The sequence below is a fragment of the Hyposmocoma kahamanoa genome, unplaced genomic scaffold (assembly GCF_003589595.1).
Source record: "Hyposmocoma kahamanoa isolate Upper Pololo Valley unplaced genomic scaffold, ASM358959v1 236, whole genome shotgun sequence".
NCBI classification, from domain to species: domain Eukaryota; kingdom Metazoa; phylum Arthropoda; class Insecta; order Lepidoptera; family Cosmopterigidae; genus Hyposmocoma; species Hyposmocoma kahamanoa.
In genome coordinates, this window is record NW_020653753.1 from 435048 (window position 1) to 458685 (window position 23638).

General features: G+C 34.4%; 1 protein-coding gene across 1 annotated transcript in view; it reads left to right on the forward strand.

Moving 5' to 3' along the window:
* LOC113228680 (ATP-binding cassette sub-family A member 1-like) overlaps nt 1-23638 on the forward strand; it is an 82043-nt gene that overhangs the window by 28157 nt on the left and 30248 nt on the right. The window contains exons 9-13 of the mRNA XM_026462035.1: nt 1349-1561; nt 11775-11866; nt 14861-14993; nt 21495-21724; nt 22809-22974. Coding sequence (XP_026317820.1) covers nt 1349-1561; nt 11775-11866; nt 14861-14993; nt 21495-21724; nt 22809-22974 — 834 coding nt within the window. The remainder of the gene's footprint in view (nt 1-1348; nt 1562-11774; nt 11867-14860; nt 14994-21494; nt 21725-22808; nt 22975-23638) is intronic.

Genomic DNA, 23638 nt, shown 5'->3' on the forward strand with positions numbered 1-23638 from the left:
AATAGGTAAGGTGGCACCATTTCCCTGAACGAATTCACAAGGAACTTCTACTGCTACTAAAATATTTTTTTAAATGAAGTTGTAAGAAATACGTAATAGTAACGATCATGTTTATCAGAAAGTAAATTTGCGACGACACTGGTGTCATTGTTTATAATGAGCTCTATTGTATATACAAAGAAAGAACACAGCGTCTGCCGTTTAAAAGTCACGCGTGTAAGCGGAATAAAACTTCAAACCAAAATATTGACATAAAAATCGTACACATACGGTAGTATGGTATATGGAAGTGACGCGTGTGGTGACCTTTAGCCATGATTGCGATGACCCACATACGTTGGCGGAAACGTGGATTGCACAGTAATTGAAATAATACATGGATTGGATTACCATCTAGCTTTCGTATTTCTATTATATCAATAATAAATTATTCTTGTACTTCTATCGAAGTTTATTTATTGCTGCTGGCGAGACGCCTGCCTAATGGTTTCGAATGGAGGAAGAAAGAGAAGAAATTAGTAATCCCTTGGGATTTTTTTGAACGAAATTTTATATGCCTCGATTTTAATGACAACAAATAAAACAAACGTCAAAAGGCATACAAAATTGAAAAGAATAGAAAAAAAAACTATATCAAAAAGAATGTGCTCGTGCACAATTGCCATACACTTTTTTTAAGAGTCCGTCCAGGGAAGTACTACCACGTACTACATATTTCTGCCGCGAAGCAGTAATGTGAGCATTACTGCGTTCCAGTTTTGAAGGCTAAGAGTGCTGATGAAATTACAGACACATGAGACTTGTCAACTTGTGTCTCAGGGTAACAGGCGCGGTGGCTGTACCTCTCAGATCTTTGTGATTTAAACCCTGAACGGCACTGCTACTGTTAGGAACAGGCATGTCGCTTACCACTGGGCGCATGATTTGTTCGTCCCATCACTTGGTGTCATAAAAAAATTCAAACAATATTTTTTATTCGTTTCCGAACGTAATACCAGGAATACATCGAGTATATAACCAAAAATAGAGACGAAATAAGGGCCATCCATCGCTGGCAACTCATGAGACAAAAGCGGCTTGTATCACTTTAAAATATCAATTCTCGTTTCGGTCGTCTCGCAGAAATCACAAATTAGAAAACTGAAATAATACAGCGGCAACCACTGACCTGTGTGTTCGTCTCCGTATATCCCAAAAATATTCTGTATTTATTGTAATAAAGATAATATCTCTAACAAGGGAGGCAGCAAAACATCTAATTACAAAACAAACGGAATCACATTTCATATATATTCGATGCCCAATGACCACTATAACTAGACCGTTGTTTTTTTTTTTTCATTTGTAGGTTTACAATGGGGCGATTTCTTTAAACCCATAACATACCACGACAATTACATGCCAGGTCACGTGATGTTCATGTTCCTACTAGACACAGTGTTGTACATGCTGATAGCTATGTATGTGGAGAAAATTCGACCAGGAATGTACGGCGTACCCATGCCGTGGTATTTCCCGTTCACTAAGAGTTTTTGGAGACCAAGTAAAGAAAAAGTTGCCCGTGAGTTTTGCACATTTTTAAACTTTAATATCACCTACTATTATTTATAAAAATATTAATCAACGTTTAAAATCCCATTCATTATACAAAGATCCGCAACAAACACAGAGAAATTTCAAAATCTGCTAGCTCGATCCGTAGCTAGCAGAGCGGTAGCCACGTTGAGTCGATAGACGCTGGTTCTCGCCCATTCAAATCGATGGAATTTATCTTTGTATTTGTTCGATCTTCTTATTAATAAGAATAACGAACTATTGGAGTGTTTTTTACAATTAATGGGTAAATATTATTAGTATATTGTGTATTAAGGACTGTTAAAAAAGGAATTACGAACGAGACTCTTATTAGAAGCCCGAAGTCGAAAGTTGAGGGCTTCCGGAGTCGAGGCTTGTAATTCCCATACTGCCCGTGATCACACTTGCGAGTAAATAATATAATTACATACAGGCTGACTAAATAGAATAAATTACAGACAGCCATGGTTGTGTAATGAGAGGGTTTTTTTTTGGTGCATTATAGTCAAGTTAGCATGCATGCAAGCATACTATTTACGTGCAAGTGTGATGAAAAAATAGTTAAAACATCTTAATGTTCAATAGAAATAGAATATTTTAATATTTTTTATTATCTTATTACCATATTACCATCTTAGCTTTGTAAAGGCAGGGTATCCTGGATAAAAATGTTTGAATCTAGCATTTTTAACTTCAGGATTACATTTGAAATGGTTATGAGGTTAACATATCTGCCCTCGGAACGAAAAATGACACAACTATGCGTACTTTACACAGCAGTTGTACCTTTTGTCGTTCCGAGGGCAGATATAAAGGCCGCGGATCTATATCTAGGTAAGCGGAGTGCATTAGCTGCAGAAAGAAGGTTCAGATTTTAGAATTTTTGCTTATATATATCTTCGTGATAGACACATGTTTAAAAGGTAATGGTTTAAAAGTTAATGCAATAAACCACTCTAGACATAGCTCTCAAATCCAAAACAAATTGTAAATATTTTCATCTAAGGTAGGTGAGGTATACAAGGCCTAGCCGGATACTTGGCCTAGTATTCAAAATGTTAGTTAAAATGGTCTAAATCGTACAACAGGTCACGCACGCATGGGACCTTGGAACTTGTTTAGCTTTCATCGACTGGGTTATCTTTCGTTAGAATACCTTATAATATAATTTCATGCGTGTAGTAAAAAGCAATAAGAGATATGGGAGGAATTACAACAGTGTCTCATTGTAAAATATTTTCTCTTTACGTAACATAACGCCATAACAATGTTTGAAAGTGAGTGGCCATAAACATTTTTCCTTTCTCGACTCTCTATACTTCAAAATTACAAAAACATAGAAGAAGCGCGCTAACAACAAAATAATGTTGGAAGAAAAAATTCATGACGCGGCCGAGCGCACTATTTATAGATACGACAATGACAAATTGAGAAATGTACAAGTATAATTTTCTTATATTTCGAGATTTCTGTTCTTTTTGATTTGTTACTGTATATAAGTATATACATACTAACATATGTTTTTTATTTTTGAATAATTTTACATTTGCGGAGAAATCAAACATAGATTCATGTAATTTTTAGTTCGGATATAGCACGAATAAAACTGGTTTCCTAAGGCACATGGTTTCCCGGGACGCGCCCAGGCCGCGTCACACACTGATCGAAATTGAGACCTTCACTTTCATAGGTTTAAAAAATGTATTACAATATAATATGAAAATGTTATAACTTAAGCTAATATCTATGTTATTATTATTATAATTATAAAAGTACATTAACTTAGTGGATTAAAGTTGTCTAGTATTGCATTTTTTAGTAAACCATATATCTTTTGAAAGGAGACGCGCGGAAAAACGAAAAAAACGGGCCGTGGGAAACCGCTTTAATGGCATATGTACATTAAGTATATGTTATTTTCTTAAACATTTTTTTATGAATTCTCCTAAGGGGCAGTTGTTTTACTTCAGTATTATTTACGGCTTTTCTGTGTAAAATTGTTTTTTTTTTAATTTGATTTTGATAGCTATTTATAGTTATGAGATTAGGTAAATAGTTTCTTTTTTTCATATTATAATTTTGCCAGAGGCAATAAATACGTCCGACACTCCACCCTCCGCGCCGACGCGCAACGGGAGGCCGCAGGGAAACAACAACGTACTAATGTTCACCATAACTAAATTTAATTTCCTCAAGCGCCACACGACACCTGGCAAGTTTTCCTTCTCTATTGCGTTAGTGACGTCTCCCACTGCGAGCATTTGTCATTGAATATTCGCTAGTAAAAGTTTGAGAAAAGAGACGAACAATGAACGTTACTGGAACTAACTTTCACCTTTAAAAGGAGCCTCCACGCACGATATACCTCTCCTGTAAATCAGGCGCATACTGGGTACAATCGGCGAAGTACCTTACGCCGTTTGGCATACCGTTTTACCACGATACCAAGCAATCTAGTGTATTCCAATCGAAATGTTAAGAAGACTATTAATCGCGAAGTAACATTATAGTATAATCGTTGAGAACTATTGTATGAAGATTGGAACATTGCCGTATTTGGTACTAAAATTTCATAGCACTAACTTTGAACTTCGCTTTCGTGTCGAACAGTATCCATCGTATACAATAAATAAAGTAACAATAAAGAAATTACTTTAAATGATATTAAACTCAGATTACAAAACAATATTTATTTTGTAGTCTGAGTATATTTGCATGCAGTTTTCATGAAAAAAATGGTGTTATAATATATTGTGGTTATTACTATAATAATAATATATAAAATTAATCTGGCTAATTATAAATCCCTCATTGTATGGGCTTACACCACTTTCGCGCTAATAGCCTCAATTGTAATTTGAAAAATAAGCTATTTCAATTGAAAAACGAAATTACAAAACACTACTGACAGATATAAAATTTACCGTGATTTAAATATAAGTCGCAAAGCAAGCCAATCGTCAAAGTTTTGCTTACAGACAACTGTTCGGTTTCAGTTATACGTTGTTCGTCAACATATACTCGCTGTGGGGGCGATTTGTTAGTGTATTGTTATATGAATGAATTATGTAAATTACAATTACACCATCGCACTCGAGGTCCTTTTTTTATTAATCGGAAGTCACACGTGTCATTGTTTAGAGTTTACACATGGCGTATTTTATATGCGCGAACGACGCGCGTATGCGAGCCGTGAACGCGCGTCATCTGTGCGTGTATGCGCCGCAGCCGCGCTGTAGTCGCGCGTATGTATCGAGCATTTAATTCAGAAATTTTAGTTTTGTTTGTTAATTTCAGTTAGTTTTTTAAATGAAGCAACTACATGTAGTTCTAAGTATAAACTCCAGTGGAGTATATAAGCTTCTTGCTTGCAACGCCATGTGTGCGCGCGTTTGAATCAATTCACTAGAGCGCGGAAGCGGCGTGTATACGGCGCCGTATAAAATCGTCGTATAAAATACGCCGTGTGCATAGTTTGTTTTGATGTAGTGTATTGTATCTGTATTTACACGGTGTACTTTTTATTTTGTAATAAGTATTACGCACAATAAGTCACAGGTTAAGCTACACAAACTGCCGATTTTGAACCCGTTCATGGACAATAAAGGCGTTTACCGTAAAATTAAATATGAGAACATGAAAGCACGAGGTTTCATGTTGTCATATTTAATTTCGCTATATGGATCTCAAGAACCAACTATGGGCTTTATAATGCGATTTCTATGTGCTTTCCTTATGGTTGCCGACTACCGCTTCTCCTTAGAGAAGTATCAACAACGTGTGACTATGCTGACGTCCTTCATCGTCATCCCACCTTTTTATCACCCTCTTTACTTGTTCCTGACCACTTTATTTTAAAATTTTGAATCGTTCTCGAATTCCTTTCCCTTCACTATTCTTACGTTGGTTCGTCATCACTCTCATCAAAATTCTCGAAGCGAGAGGACGTGCTTATTTATCATCATGTAAAACTCCTACTCCACTTAAAACTGTTTTTAAAGCATTAGATATATCGTCGGTGTTTTGTAGAAAGGGCGAAAGCGCCATTTCGAAGCATTTCAGGGGAGCATGTTTCAGGTTTTAACGACTGTTTTAAAATACAACCTGTTTTAAAATTAAATTTTGGTTTTAATTAAATTTAAGTTTTAAAATTGAATTAAAAACAGGACGTAAATATTTGAAAACAGTCATAGAGTCGAGCCTTCTCTACCCTAAGGCTAGTACTTTGTACCCCTACAAACGAACCTACTGACAAAATTTAATGATTTCCTTGCACACATTTGAGAACGTAACATACATTTTTCAGATATGTACATTAAGATAGGTGGACACCGACGCGTTTATATGAGGTGATACAAGTACATGTCAATGCCGTTGAACTAACCAAATGTTGCATTGCGATGCCATTGAAAATACTAAAAAATCTAACCGCAAAATTAAGTTTTATTTAACCAAATATTTTCTCTAACACGCATGTTCTTGGTAATTCAGTATGACACAACGGCAATCATTCCACTACCATCATAAACGTGCTTTCTTTTACAAGAAAGTTGACGAGTACAGGGGCCTTAGTGTAAGTTTTCAAATAAGTAAACTTAACTACCGCGTTTGCGTTAAGAAATCTTAACGCAAACGCGGTAGTTAAGTTTGAATCATTACAAATTTACAATCAGGCCTCAGCTGTCAGTGATAAAAAAGAATTATTATATTGAATCAATTATAAGCCCTACGGTACAAAGAAAAGTATTGTCATTTTGGTGTGCGTTATTATTTAGGTACTGTCCATGAACGGGGTTAAACTGCAAATTGGGACGCTGTATAAAGCACTCTAAGATTCAATTTTCAACATAGAATGTGACACATTTTATATCTTTATACGTAAGACGTACTTCTCATTAGTTAGTCATATCGTTGCAAAGTTCACACGAATCCTAAAAAAACATTTCCTATTATAGTATGAGTCACAGTTAGATATCTAAAATATAAACAAAGGGGATAACCGGGCAAAAAAATACACTTTAAATGGTAGTTTCCTATTTCTGACGTTAATAAACATTTAGAACCCTTTTGCAAATAGTAATCAGATAAAATTTAGATCAATTCATAATTTGCGATATAAATTTTTACTTAACTTCGTTTAATACATTAAATATAAGAAAATACTATATTTAACGTCGAAAATAAATTTGTGACTTTGGTGGCAAAATCGGGATTAAAAATGTTTTTCTAATTTTTTTTATTTCATACATTTCATTTCGTAAAAATTGCAATTTCTTTAAATATTTTGCAAATAGTGTCATTTACAATTTACACAACAAGGCTGCTAACTGATGGACTGCATGTCTACAGACATGCAGTTAATGCGTGCAGTCGTGATCAACTGCATGCAGTTGTGACTGCACGTAGTCGATTTCGACTGCATGTAATTGTATATATGTAATAAAATGTCATTGTATATGTATACAATGTATCGACTTCCCGCATATAGTTCATTATAAAAATAAAAAAAATCTAGTAGCAGCCTATGATCTCGACATTTCATTCTGAACTTCAAACTTGCTTTTAGTTACAGTTTTGGGGACTAGAGTAAGCTATCCGACAAACACCAACTACTGAAGTGTTGTTTATAAAGTTTTTACGTACGGCAACTTCAAACATACGTCAAATAGCCTTATGTTTGAAGTAGCTATTTCTTTATTTTTGTACTTAAGTATTACCCAACAATAATTTCGCCACATTAGTACACGTTCTACACAAAAAATCTTACGTTATATATAATTAATCACAGACAAACAAAAAAAAAATGAAAGAGTTCGTCCAGGGCAAGACTGCCACCTTACCTATTTCTGCCTCTAAGCAGTAATTTGAGCATTACTGCGTCCGGTTTTGAAAAGTAAGTAAGCCAGGAACACGACTTGTTCGGGAAAGCGGAGAATTAACTCCTTACTTCAACTTGTGCAGTGATCTTCTAACTAAACGTTAGAAACAGCTCAGCCGCCGTAAAGTTGAAAGGTCGCATGTGACATTAAAAAAAATATATTATGTATTTGTATACCGTTGCTTTTTCCTAGGTGGATATGATATAAAGTTATCGCAAGAGAAAAGTACATATTTTTAAAATTTTATTTCCTTAAACATAATTGCTCGGTTATGAGTTTTTGTCAGTAGCGCTGTTTCAACTAACGGCTACTGAGCTATTAGCGGTTATTAAAACAATCGTAAATTATCACTTTGTTATAAAAAAAAAATCTGATGTTCTAAAGTTCGTGGAATTACATCTACTTACCAAGTTTTATTGAAATCGGTTACCGGAAAGTACGCGATACCGGATTCAAATTTTTATTGTCAAACACAAACAAACAAATTGTCCTAATTAAATATTGTCATATCACATTTTGCCATAAATATAATAGTTATTAGAAAAAAAAATGTGTATTTTTTGTATGAGACCACGAATTTAGTGCCCCATTGTTACAAAGTACGCGTCAGAGAATTTGCAATATAAGTAATGTATAGTCAATTTTTAATGTTCTTAAGTGATTTCCCCGATCCCGAAAAGGTTCTGGAATCTAAACAATATTATCGTAAGGCAGTCCCCATTTTCGTCTATGTTTCTTGGAGTTTAAGTAAAAAAACTCTACCTATTCCGTTCCCTGCTTACGAGTAACAGAATAATGATAAATCCGGGTGCACTACCAAGAACATACAGACCAGAACCAATTTTAGAAAAGATCGTTTCCTAAATTGGTCCTTCCGAGAATCCATACCGGAACCTCATCAAACGCAGGTTCTAACCGCTAGCCACCGAGGTAGTCGTTTAAAATATTTAAAGTGTAAGTGTGTATAAGTTTATTATGTTCCTTAAGCTCGAAGGACAGGCAAACGAGATTTATTATATATATTATTAGATTTATACGCATTTATCCTCATCGCGTGCACGTCATAGCGTGGAGACCAAACTTGAGCATATTATTCTAATTGACTTTGCATTACACAGTACAATGTCCAACCACCTATTAGACATAGAAACAATGCTGTCTAAGTGGTTACAAAAGTCTAATTTAATATCCACAGTAAACCGTAGAGCAACTGTGTGATCGAAAAGGTGCAAAAGAAGTAAATATACATATTTTTATTATGCGTATACTTTACATGGATACATTTTTCGGAGTTTAGAACACGACATTTTCCTAGTATTGAATCTTTAACATTATTAATTTTTAAATCATCAACAAACAAATCTGCGTATATATTAAACAACAAAAAGCAAGGGACCTAAATGAGAATCTTGTAAAATACCGGAAGTCAAATAAAGCTTCATACTGCGTATCATTTAAACAATATACATACGACATTCGTTGAAAATTATAAAAACTAAACAAGTACAAAAAGTTGCCATACAGTGTACAGCAAGCCTCCTCAGTAGAATGGATTGATTTACCTTATCGAAAACCTTACTGAAATCGGCCATCCGTTGACTTGGCGTACGACTTGAGGTAAAGAAATGCAATTAAACTAACAGGAAAATGGTACAAAGGCTCATATTCATGTATGAGCCAATTGTCAATGATCAGATCAGCATGTTAGTGGTCAGCACAGACATGTACAGCAATTTGTATGAATACCGAGCGTGTCACACTTTATGTATCCACCATGGCGTCACAAGAACTATTTAGCGATGGGAAACCTCCTTCCGCGCTAAATCGATTGATTGAACGGAATACACGTATTCCATTCAATTAATCGATTCAAGTATTCGTTGATTACAAGTAGTCGTGAAATATTAATACAGTAGAAAAATACCAAAACAAGATAGTTGTGCCTTTATTAAAAGTTGTTTTAAAAAAATTTTCATTACTTAATAATTTAAACTTTAATTTTTAATCAACTTCAATTATTAAAATTATTGTCCTTGAAATTAAGACTTATTATATAACTGTCCTTTTGTAATAGAAGATCTTATCGATTGACTTAAATAATGAAAACGCACGTCAATATATGAACTTGCAACTGCCTTAATAAAATTTACTAGATGGTTTTCCGTCGGTGATTGATCAAATTGGTGAATGGCGAGATAACTGAAAATGTTACTGCTGACAAAATATCTAAAATATTACTAAAGTAATTTAAGGTTTACTTAATGTCGGCCTCGTGTAAAGTTTTTGTGATTTGATCATGATTTCTCGGATTCTAACTCTGCTACTCTGTATCTTTGGTGGGATAAACTAGACCACATTCGTCCTTGTTCTGAAGCGTAGAAGCGCCAACTAAGTGTTTTTCGATCGATTGATTGAACGGAATACGCGTAAACACGCGTATTCCATTCAATTAATCGATTCTAAATAGAATAATTTTTGTTCAAGTATTTCTTGATTACAAGTAGTCGTAATATTAATATAGTAGAAAAATACTAGAATAAGGTAGTTCAGTCCTTTATTTCGATTTAAAAAAAAATCAGACTTTACTTTTTAATCGACTTCAAATATTAAAATTATTGTCCTTCCAGTAAAATGAGCTTGTTTTTTTATTTGTTTTAAAAATCGATCAGGATCGAGGACAGTGTTGCCTAACGTGTACATCACTAAATGTTAAATTTGGCCAAAAAATGTACAAGCGGCCGTACAACAGAAACTGAATGCATTATACAAAAGTGCGTTCGTTCGATATTCATGGCGTATTAACAAAGGATCACAAATATATCGCACCAAGTAAAAGCCGCAATGTATTGCAAATCAATCAAATCATATACATCATATACACATACACTGAGTTGCATATTTGTTTTCTCGAAATTCATACAAAACCAAACTACCTAATTGTTTTTAAAATAAATTATGCATCTTCTCATTACAAAATCACTTGCCCGTGGAAGGAAACTTCTCTGTGTACCCGTTTACCCACAGTTATGATGCTTTTGCAGTTTATAATGGCACAATTATGCATTTTTCGCGTTTTCGACTGGGTTTATCTACGATAACGATCGAGCGCGTTCTGAAGTGTAACAGCGGCAAGTAAGTGCATTTCACTTACTTTGGGCACGCGAAGTACGTATACTTGCGGCGTCTATCTAGATATACATATGTCTGTGGTGGTCAGTGAACAAGGACAGACAAAATGTTCTAAAGGAATTTATTAAGTGGTGTCTAATTAAAGTGCAATAGCATTACAATAATAGATCAAACATACAATAGGTATGTCATGAAAAGACGTCAAAAACAAATCTACACTTCGTCTAAAAAAGGGCAAAAAATGCAAATTTTTTATCAAGAATTGATGTACTTTGGTTAAATTTTCGTGCTTTCTGGATCTGTCTAGTCAAAGATTTGTTATTTAAAAAGGGCTTTTTGCGAAAACTGTTGTGAAATATCGATATTTTTTCATAAAATAGTCGGTTCCGTTGAGGACTAGTACCGAAATTTCCGGTTCTTCAAAACATCCGGTTCCGGAATCCCTAGCCACCATTGTAGTGACCCCATCTGTGGGTTGTTGTGGCCCGGAATAGCTTGCAACTAATTACTTTTTATGTATCAAATTGCAAAAAACATAAACTCAACGAGTTGAATATTATGGAATGTTAGGATTACCAATGTTGCATGTTATACCCACTACTGCAATGCTTTATGCAGCATGTCTACAGGTAACTTTGAACAAGTTCTACCACAATTGCGCGTCGTAGTCAAACAAAATGAATAGCTTCGGCTGAACTCTGCACCTAACATCTTAGAGTAACCTTGATTGAATAAAAAATCCTTGAATCTTAAAATTAGCGATGATTTATTTATTTTTCTTAGAGGAAAATGTATAATTAGTCATATAGCGGTTGATGAATAACCACAAATGTTTAGTGGAATATATTAATATGCAATGCACTGTTTATTGTACACAGTATTGTGTTTGTTATTATTTGTAATGTGTTGTACTTTTGTAACTTTAGTGAATGATTAATTTAACAATTCGTACACATAAATGGCGTTTTGACCGCCCATGCATAATATCTGCTGCCCGAAATAAGTACTTCGATAAAATGTCATCTTTTATTATACATTTTTTAACTCATATTTAAAATTCATACTAAATGCTTCATTTGACATTCACGGTCAAGCAATATGGTCTTAAACCATGACTTGTGCCCTGTCTGTAGAAAGCCATCCAGATGTACTGTGAGCACAAAATAACATGTGAAATAATTAATATTTCAGAAAACAACACAGACCTTGAATACCACGATTCGTTGTTGCAAGTGGTACACGATGAGGAACCGAAAGATGTACCCATGGGCGTTAACATTAAGGTAAGAATTAGTAAAAAGTAAAAGCTCCTTGTCAAAAAGTTCGTCCAGGCAAGTATTACCACCTTACCTAAATTATGATACGTATATAATAATAAATTATGAGTATACTGAAGATATGTGTCACTGAAGATAATAATAATAATAATAATAACGTACACACTCAACATAGCCCCGCACTAAGGAAATCCTGTGTCGCGGGTGCTATGGACACACACCTAAACCTCAAATTACACCCAAACTTACGAGAGAAAGAAATGTAGGCCATACAAATATTTCTCCCGGCCCGAGAATCGAACCTCGGACCTCTGCGTGGCCACGGAGGTAGTTAAAGAAGATAGTAGGTTTACCATGTATATTATGCACGTGCATGTACACTCACGCACACACGAACACGCGAGCACACACATACATATTTTAAATTTTACTTTCAGTTAATGTCCTATTAGAGCTTAGCGAATTTTTTTTTTGTTTCGTTGTTTTTCTTTCAACCGTGACATTGGCAAAATCATCATTTCTCATAATGATGGAGCCATAAAAATAAAAAGTGAAGTTCAATTTATATTTAAATTCATCTATAAGTATAAAATTCAAAAGTGTTTAGGTGTAAAAAAAATGTGTTTTTTTTTTTTCATTTCGTTTCTCTTTTACAATGCTTGATATTTTCTTAGTAATGACATAAGATAGTATGTGTCATTCATTCCTTAGAGGGAGAGCCTGGTGACTTGTAGTACACGTGTTAAGCCTTTAACAAGCACCAGCTCTTTAAAAAAACTGTCACTATCTTAAATTACTGACAACCTTCTGTACGTATTTTCGTGGAGAAATAATCATATTATTATTATTATTATTATTATTACCTATTTCTGCCGTTTAGTTTTGACGGGTGAGACTGCTGATGCTGGTGAAATTACAGGCAAATGTGACTTGTCAATTTATGGTCTCACGGTGACAGACGCAGTGACAGTGCCCCTCAGATCTTTGTGATTTAAAGCTCTGAGTAGTACTGCAACTGTTATGGACAGGCCTGTCGCTTACCATCAGGCGCACGACCTGAACATAGGCCTCCCCCAAACGCCATAACATCCGGTATTGTGCTGCTTGCGTCCAGTGGACTCCCGCAACCTTCACCAGGTCATCGGTCCACAATGTGGGTGGTCTGCTCACGCTGCATCTTTCATCTTAATATTTATTTAAGTCTACTTATAATAATACTAAAATATTTATTCGAAATAAAGTAGTACATATCCAATGCTATAGTATTTGAGTATCGGACAAATAAGATATACGTACTATTAGCGTGGATATCTTCTTGCTAAAGATTTACGGTTATCGGCAATTCGGAAAACGGTTTGCAAACATCAAGATTTCTTTTTGTTTTAAATACTTGGCTAGTAGGGCTAGCACGATAAGTCGCGACTTAGCGAGAGTGACATAAAGCGTCGCTCTGTCGCTCTAGCCCCACAGGTATAAACAAAACTCGATGATGTTTAGATTTAATATAACACGTGTCGTTTTGTACGTCTTGTTTGTTCATCACTTTAAGTGCGATATTATTGTGTTCATCTCTAAGTGCGATATTACTCTATATTATTGTGGGTATATCGTGGCTTTGTTTAACCGACTTCAAAAAAGGAGGAGATTCTGAATTTGACATTTTTTTGTATGTATGTTACGGGATTACCTACTCCGACATTTGAGAACCGATTTTGATGATTCTTTTTTGGTTGGAAAGACGGTACCTCCATATTGGTCCCATTTACATTTGAAGAGTATATTCCACCTCTAAGGTTGGCAAACTAGGAGATGAATCGCGTTCGCGTACTTTCCGGTAACCGATTTCAATAAAAGTTGGCAAATAGGTGTAATTCCACGAAGTTTTGGACGGTTTTTTTTATAATTATGATAATAAGTGGCTGGACGAAACAAGTCGTGGGCATTGTGGTCAACGACACGCGTGTTCATAACAGTTGCATTGCCGATCAAAGCTTTAAATCGAAAATAGGGCCACTGCCAAAGCACCCGCCACCCTGAGACATAAGATGTAAAATCTCACGTGTCGCTAATTTCACCAGCACCGTTATTTACCGAAACATAGTAATGCTCACATTACTGCTCTTGCAGCAGAAATCGGTAAGTTGGCAGTACTTCCTTGGACGAACGCTTTCATATGGAGCTCTACTGCTACTAAAAAAACGAATAAATATTCGCTAACGTTAAAGGTCCGTCTACAATCTACAACTAAAACAGTACCTCTTACACGAGGTACCATTTTCCCTTAATCAGCATTCATGCAGTCAAGAACACATCACTTCGTATCGTTGTTATAGTAAGTGGCATAAAGTTGAATTAAAATCTTAGCCTTGACGTGCTCTTGACCCTGTACGAAGGCGTACTTAACACGCTCAGTTTTACGTGCGCTAAAATTGGACCGTCTAGAAGACGAGGCCTTGAACATTTTTATGCGATCGCTTATACATTTCGTGCCTAATCAGTGTGGTTTAAGGTGAGGTATTTTAACATGAGTCTAGATTTTAGGAAATGAATCTTTAGGAAATGAGGTGTCGGGGAGCGCCACTCGCGTCCCACAATCAGCGCGCTTAAAATTAATAAGAATAAAATAAGAACAAACAAAATTTGACACAGATCCGACGTTGACAAGCGCCTCATGGCAACTGACAAGGCAGCGGGCGGTACAGCGTATCGTTAAACCGCTGGGCAAATATGCAGAAATATCTCAATATAAAAATTGTGTGCAAAGTTAGATATTTTATTCTAAAATAATTCTTTTGAAACTTTTATTTTAGCTGTTTTCAGGATTTTATATGATCGGGTATAGCATATCCTATCGTGTAACGAATTAATACATCCTTTTGACAATATCTTAAGTGTGTAGTATATTTTTTTATAAGACCGTTACTTAACCCATTTTATATAGAAAAACAGTTTTTATTCAGCCTTAATCTATAAATTATACTAATCTTATCATCTTTTCAGAATCTCACTAAAATTTACAAAGGTCGCAAGAAGGCCGTGGACAACTTAAACCTTAGAATGTACCAGAATGAAATAACAGTATTATTAGGTCATAATGGCGCTGGGAAAACCACCACTCTATCAATGATGACAGGTACTGTTATTAAAGTCATTAAATTATTTAAAAATAAGGAAAATTACTTTAACATGCAATATAATGGAAAAAAGTATATAACAAATTAATAAAATAACCAACATATCAATTGAATCTGTGGCTCGGCTATTAAGGACTATAGTGCCTAATGTTGTGCTTACGCTGTTAGCTGTCAATGTAATCCATAAACGCTGCGTATGCATTACTAATGTTTATGCAGTGCTACTGGTAACCGTAGTAGATCATAGTAAATTCCACGTCTTTAAATCTCGTAGAGAGTACATTTAGCCATAGATTAAAATGTCCAGATTATTATCTTTCTATTACGAACAAGGTAATCGTAATAAATAATAGAGGACTGAACATTTCCATATCGTCGGGGATAGTGCAAATCCGCGTATGTAGTATTGGTAAAAAGCTAGTATCTGCACCAAACCAAATTTCATAGGAGAGGGATTTAACGTTATTACTTTGTTATTTAAATGAAATGAAATAATGAAATATTTATTCGCAAGCAAACACGGTAAGAAAAGATATTATTATACAAGGTGTCAAGAATACGTGTTGCACCAGATTCGGGCACGCAAATATTAAAATAAATTGAAGTTAAATAATGTCATAAATTAAAATTATACAATTTGTCGAATAAGCAATGTCGTATAAAATTAAGTAAAAATGCCAATAAATAGCAACAGCAACAAAATCATAAATTAAACAATATGAAAGAAGTAAGAACAGCACAAATATAAACAAAATGTCAAATACAAACAAAATGTCAAATACAAACAAAATGTCAATTTCATTTTATTATTAAAAAATCTTTGATATCGTATAAACACAGATCACATAGCTAATCAAATAATTAAAAAAAAAATATTTTCATAGGTAAATCTGCGATAGCTGCAGGCAAAGCATTATATATATTTGTATGGACATGTTATAGCAATTCCTATAAAAGTAAGTAGTCTTATGGGAGGGGCCAGCTATGCTTGGATATCTAGTTAATAAATTACACACTTCACGTTTCCTAGTAAATAAGACCAAGTTTTTTAAAATAAACATGCATACCTCATATACGTACATGGCGGGAAGCGTTAGAAGATTTAGCTTTCTAAAGAACGGTCTACAAGATTCGAGCGGACCTACTCTACATATAGCTATATACTACTCTATAGATAGCAAATACACGGTTTATCTCTATGCAGTTCCCTTAGATGATGAGGCCATACCGCAAGCTTGAGCAGACAAATGCATGGTAGGCTATCAAGGCAGTCCTCTGATCACATATGTGCGTTAGACGATGTAAACCAAATACAAATCGATTCAGCTTTGCACATATTGAATCAACCTGTGGTTTCCATGTTAGTTGAGAGTCCAATACTATGCCGAGAAAATTGCTGGATGAGCATTCCACAATCATCTCCATGACAACTTACAGAGAGTTTCTGGGGCTTTCCATTATAATTATAAAATTGTATGAGCTTTGTTTTTGAATCATTTACTTTCAGATTATTTCTCTTAAGCCAGTCAATAATATTACATATAGTGTTATTTATTTCTTTTTCATAATCTATGTCAGGATTCTTATTAATAATGATTGATATGTCATCTGCAAAAAGAGTGCATGGATATTTTGTCATTTCAGGGAGGTCATTAACATACAATAAAAACAGCAATGGACCTAAAATACTTCCTTGAGGCACACCGTATTTATTAACGTTAAACTCAGATCTGTGGGTCTCAATCTCATTATTATTATTTAACTTCACTACCTCCACACACTGAGTTCTGTTGCTAAGGCAACTTGCTATCCAGTTATGTACCTGGTCACGAAAAACGTATCTTTCTAATTTGGATAGTAGAGTTCTATGGCAAACGCAATCGAAAGCTCTACTCATGTCAAATAAAACAGAACAGACAGGTACTTTCTTATCTGCAAAAGTTGAGATATCTTTGATTACCCTGAAACGTGCCTGTGTGGTAGATTTTCCCTTTTGAAACACAAATTGCTCTACTTTAATAATGTTGTACTTTGATAGGAAAGCCGTAACTCTTTTATGCATTACCTTTTCAAAAAGCTTTGATGTTACAGATATAAGTGTATTTTATTATGGAGATCTTAAGAGGCGATGGAAATGTACCCTCCATGAAGGACAGGTTTACCAAGTATGCCAGTAATGGTGATAGTTCATCAGCACACGATTTAAAAACCTTAGTGCACACTTCATCGTAACCGGTAAAGTTTGTGTTGTTGAGGGATTTCATTAAAATTTTTATTTCCGCTTCGTCTGTGGGATATAAAACTAAACTTGACTCATGCACCTTTGGTAAAAAAATATCGTTACTATCTTGTCCCGGGTTCGTAGTCGACAAGTTTAAATTTGAAAAATGAGTGTTAAACTCTGATGCTATCTCTGGAGGATTTTCAATCTTAATTTTATTTACGGTAATGTGTTCAATAAAATGTTTGTCGCGTAAATGTTTGTCCTTGTTGTTTATTATGTTCCAAGTAGCTCTATTTTTGTTTTTAGCATTGACCATGTATCTATTATTACATTGCTTTTGACCGGTAATGATAGTTCGTTTCAAAATTTTTGTGTAGGTTTTATACAGTCTTTCTATTTTGTGTCTTTTTTTGTAATAGTTCATACGTAATTTTCTTTTAGTGATACAGGACTGTCTTATTCCTTTTGACAGCCATTTTAAGTTCGTATTATCATGAAACATTTTGACTTTAATCTTTGGAAAACATAAGTTAAACAATAAAACAAAATTATCATAGAAAAAACTAAAAGCATGTTCAAGGTCATCAACATAACTAAAAAGCTTGGACCACGCATAAGATTCTAAGTAGAATTTAAATTTAGTAACATTGTCCCCTGAAAAGTCTCTTCATTTCAAACCAGTGCTTAATTGGTTTTTGACGCGAAGTTATAGGAAAAGTTAAAAGTAGAGCCGTGTTGTGGTCTGATAAGCAGACTGGTAATGTTTCTCCAACAACATTAGCAATACTACTAGCGGTATGATCTATGCAAGTGTTTAAGCGAGTCGGTGAGTATATATGTAAGTTCATATTGTAGCTTTCTAACAAAGTTTTTAGGTCACGTGTTAATTTATTGTCAGTTAATGTATGTAATGTACATTCCAGTCACCTGTCAATATATTTTTTTATTCGTTTTATTTTTTAGTCTATCTAGCAATAAATCTATTTTTTCAAAAAATATATTTATATTTGAGTTGGGAATTCTATATATGCAGATTACTAACAATTTATGTTGCATAATTTCTATTCCACAGCATTCAAAGCTTAATTCCAATGCAAGATCTTGAAGGAATGTTATGGGTCTTGACTCGATGTTTCTGTCATGCATTATACACACACCCCCTCGTCTTTTATTATGTCGGCAGAAAGACGAACCCAGAGAATAACCCTTTAAATGTATGTTTGCTTCATTATTTCGTTTAATAAATGTTTCTGATAAACAAAGAACATCAATTATTTTTTTGTTATTACGTAGGTCTGATAATGTGATTTCCAACAAGTCTTTTTTGCTTAAGAAACCCGCTATGTTTTGATGCATGATTCGAAAATTGCAATAAGTATCTATAAAAAAGAGGAGGAGTCACAAACATCATTTATCAACAAGCTGTTGCAAACAAGTGTTATTCAAATTGCGCTTAAAAACAGTAAACATGCGATGATCGTACGTAAGATTCTTGTTCGAGTCCAGTACATAAGCATATTCATGAGTCAAATTGTCACGATAGAGTAAATTGTTAAATGTGTCAACCCGCTCGTTGAATAATATGCTTGTATTCAACCCGTGTCTGACAGTTGGTAAACATATGAACACATTGGTATTTTGAATTTTTAACAGTTCAGTCCTGAGCATATTAACTAAAATTTTATAGTCCATACTGGTTTCAAAATCTTTTTCCTCTATCATTATAACGCATGAGTCATACACAGTGTATAATTTTTCACTTTCTTCTCTAAATTTGTCAGTAGCTGCTGAAGCCCTACTTTGGTGTCAAGTAATGGCAAATTTTTGTGTTCCGGATGGTAGATGTTGCTGTCGTTAGAATCTTGTTTCTCTTATTGCTGCTAATAATACACATATTGTGTTCAATATGTCGAGTATCGTGTTTTGGCGGAGTTAGGCCAGTAATTAATGTACTTTGCAATTTTGGTGAACTAAACATAAAAAATTTAAACTTGAAAAATTCAAAGTTTTTCTTTTTAATTTATTTTTATTCTTTTTGAGTCGAGCAACGACTAATGGGATTAAAAGTATGTTTGCTTAAGTTGTTTATTTTGTAATTCCCGTTTTTGTAGTTGTTTTTGTAACGTCGCGTTTTCCTTAAGCAAATTAATAATTTCGTTGTCCAGTTTCTGATTGAGTCTATTTATTTCAGTTTTTAAGTCCTGTAAATCACTTTCAAGACAATATCTAGGCCCGGGGCAGCTTTTATTTAAGTCAATTGAGTTTGATGATACCTCAATTTCTTCGTCATCTAAAGAGCTGAAGGAGTTCACACGTTTATGACGATTTTTTTGCGATCTGCAACTTTTTCGTTTTCTTTATGAAAATCCAACCAACATGATTGACATTTCCAGGTTTTTTTATATCTGTAGTCATCAGGTGAAATCTTTGAGATGAGACATTTGCGCATGTTAAATCATATGTCTTGTCACAATTTACACAAACTAGAAATTCTCTACCATTTATTTTTTGTTCACATTTATCACATCGTGAAGTCATTTTTTTTTTTTTTGTGCCCTCTTGAGTCTACTAGCAATTAGTTATATAATTCGGTAAATTATCACTAGATGTCACTGCTTTATCCTGTACAATAGAAAGTTCGGTACTGGTTGTGACACGTATTGGAAATTTCGTTAAATCTTCGGATTAAAGAGACATCTAGTTGTTGCACTGTGCAACTAGTTGATAAAATCAAACGTTATCTCTCGTTGTCGTTTTTACAGCTGATTGGCAGTTGATTGACAGCTGTATATTGTTTACGTTTGAAATTTAATATTGTAACTGATTTAGGATCAGCAATAATTTCTATTTTTTGAGTAAATTTCACATTTCTTGTACAGTCTTGGGTTATATTATGTGTGTTATAGTTAAAGTACTCACTACAATTGGAAATCCCTGGGTTACAACATCCGTTTACACAAATTTGCACAATAAATAACTGGTTATGAATTGTTTATGAATTAGCACAATATACGGTAAAGTAGCCGTTCAATCTTTACACAAACACTTGTACTGAATATTTACATTTTTATAACTATATTATGTCTCTTTCTAAGCACAAAAAATACAAAATACCATTTATTACGAAATTTATATACGGAGCTAGTTGTTTACTGTGCGCAGTGGCGCCCTCCGATTTGGTATCTCTTTGGCTACGACTTTCATTTTTGCACAGTAAGCATTAAATTATATTGTCTACGGACTGATAACAATAGATTCCCGGAAATCACGCTAATTTGGTTGCAACGATATTTACGCGTATTTGATTTGGCGACTAAATTAGAAATGGAGTCTCACAATCAAATGCTAGTTACGCGTAATTCCACTATCCCTGACGATATTATGCCGTTTCTGTAACTTTTTTTTAAATTTAGTTTAGTAACAATGTAAAAATATTATTAAATGCTATCAGATACATCCCATCCTTCAATGTGACGTTGATATTCTTCTTTTTTTTCGGGTTCAATGTTTTTACTAAATTATATTCCATAATTTCGGCAGTGTTGCCCTTTAAACCAATGTTTTTACTAATTATCGGTATATTGTCGCTCTCGCGCAATTCGCGCCCTGGCCTACTAGATCTATGGGAAAGATTATAGCCAAGCGTGAATCTGTTTTACATTACAAAAAAATGTCGTCATCAACTCATTTATACGCCCTACTGCTGGGCACGGGCTCTCTCAGGCGAGAGTTTGTAGTGTAAGTCATTTTAATTTTGATTTTTTTGTACGTAACTTGTAACATAAATATTATTTGAATTGTGGTGTTCCATATTATGACGGGCCATGACAGAATAACAGCGAGGGCTATGTAATTAGCGTAGTCCTCAGCATGTTCTCAGAGGCTGAGTCATGGACCCTTTTGACTTGCTTCTTTTTTTTTAACTAAAATTTATTTTTATAATTTTTTTTGTTTTGTTTGATATTTATGTATTTTGCATGTCAAAATTAGTTTTTTTTTTTAATTTAATTTAAATGTTCTTTGGCAAATTAAAAAAAAGTTATTTAAATTAGTTTTTGTAACTATAGTGAAAAATAGGTTAGTTGGCGTTAACACGAGTATTAAACAATTGTGACTGTTTGATGAGTCTTTACAATTTCAGTCAGCCGTGAACCTGTAATGGGCCCGAAACATTGGTTTGTTTCAAATAACAAATATAAGTAATCAAAATAGATCCGAAAAAAATTTTCATTTCCAATACGTCATACTGATGTTTTGTTCTTATTGTCTTCTCCAGGTATGGTGAACCCCACGTCTGGAACAGCGATCATAAACGGCTACGACATAGTAACAGAGACGCATCAAGCTCGCAAATCGCTTGGCATTTGTCCCCAACACAACGTACTGTTTCCCGATCTGACTGTCGCCGAACACATCATATTCTACTCGAGGCTAAAAGGAGTGCCTTACTCGGACATAGGAAAAGAAGTCGATCACTTTGTAAAACTTCTTGAGTTAGAAGCAAAGGTGCGTACGTTTTATATTCTTCCAAGTATCTACATGTAATATCACGTGATCACTAGATGCCAATAAAATAATCTTAGTAATAATGTAGTACACGCAAGAGCAAATTAAGAGTTACGCTTTGTACTTTGGACCTTTCTTATCGCAAGCGACACAGAGTTCAATTTAAATAGAAAGTGTCGAGCTTGACGGCCTCTTTAATCCAGTACTCGAAATTTAATTGAGTCTGAGTATCAGAAGGTATAATTCTAACATTTTTATAAAAAATCACGACCTCAAAAGTTCGTGGAATTACATCTATGTCAAGTTTTATTGAAATCAGTTACCAGAAAGTGCGCGAAACTGGATTCATCCCTTAGTTTCTTCAAATTTAAATGCGACCACTGATGAGATACCCTCTTTCCAAGAAAAAAAATCATCAAAATTGGTTCACAAATGCTGGAGTTACCGCGTAACATACATACAAAAAAAAAATACAGTCGAATTTGAGAATTTCCTTTTTTGAAGTTGGTTAAAAATTTTGAAACACCGCTACTAATTAAAGATGCTATTTTTTGATAACCTTTAGTCTTCAGAAAGTGCTCTAATTTCCTTAATATTTCATGACTATTTTGATTATTTTTGTTGCCTAATGGGTAACCATTCATTGAAATAACTTTGAAACTAATAATCGTTTCAATGTTATGTATTAAGTGCGTAAATATGGTATATTAACCTATTATTATTTGTGCCAAAATATACATCTTTTTGTAGCTCCTATATTACTGTTTTTCAAATCCCCTTTTGATCCAGCTCCCATGCTAGTCGCAAATTAATACGTATAGTATTTTTGGCTACTTATACACACGAGCATTACTGCGTTCCGGTTTGGTAAGTGTGCTGGTGAAATTACAGGCACATGGGACTTGTTAACTTATGTTCCGGGATGACGGGCGCAATTACTGTGCTTCTTAGATCTCTGGGATTTAAAGCTCTGATTGGTTCTGCAACTGTTATGGTCATGCGTGTCGCTTACCACCAGGCGCACGACTTGTTCGTCCCATCACTTGGTGTAATAAAAAGTAAATAAAAAATTATTTATTTTCAGAGAGACACACTGTCAGTTAAGCTGTCAGGCGGTCAGATGCGACGGCTGTCAGTGGCTTGCGCTATGTGTGGGTCATCCCGCGTCGTACTGCTCGACGAGCCTACGTCCGGCCTCGACCCCGCCGCGCGGCGTTCTTTATGGGATTTATTATTGAAGGAAAAGAAAGGTACACAATTTGTGATGTAATTTCGATACCGCCAATGAATACTACGGTAGCTTAATGTATAGATCTGTTCTGTTTTTATTTTGTTTTTGTTTGTCTTTTTTACACAAAATTTCGGGAGCATATTATTAGTAAATAAATATGGCTGTTCACAAAAATAACAGAAAATGACCAAAAAATAAAGTTGGCGTAGTGTTAATTGGGAGTATCGGTTTATAGATAGCTAAAAAAAAATAATTCACACCGTTGGCCTAATAAGGCCACATCTGCAAAAACAACTTCAGGGGAGAGGTTTAAATATCCTACGAATGAAATTATACTCGTCACCAAATAAGAGGCGATAGGATGTAACTTTCATTGCGATCAACGTAACAATAAACAAACAATTATTAGCATAATTGAGTTAAAACAAATACATACATTTTATTGAAACATTATATAATATGACAAAACATATTTGAAGTACTATTTTCGCACAAATTCGAAAATAAAATGCAATTTTGAGCTCCAAAAAGTCCTGAAAACAGTAACATCCTCAAGCTATTTTTTTTTTAAATAATAGTGTTGTAAGCAATTAATCGCCGAATTTCACCGAGTCACTTCGATTTCTGGGAAAAAATATTCACTTATAAAATATTAAAACAAATATGTATAAAAATAAATGTAT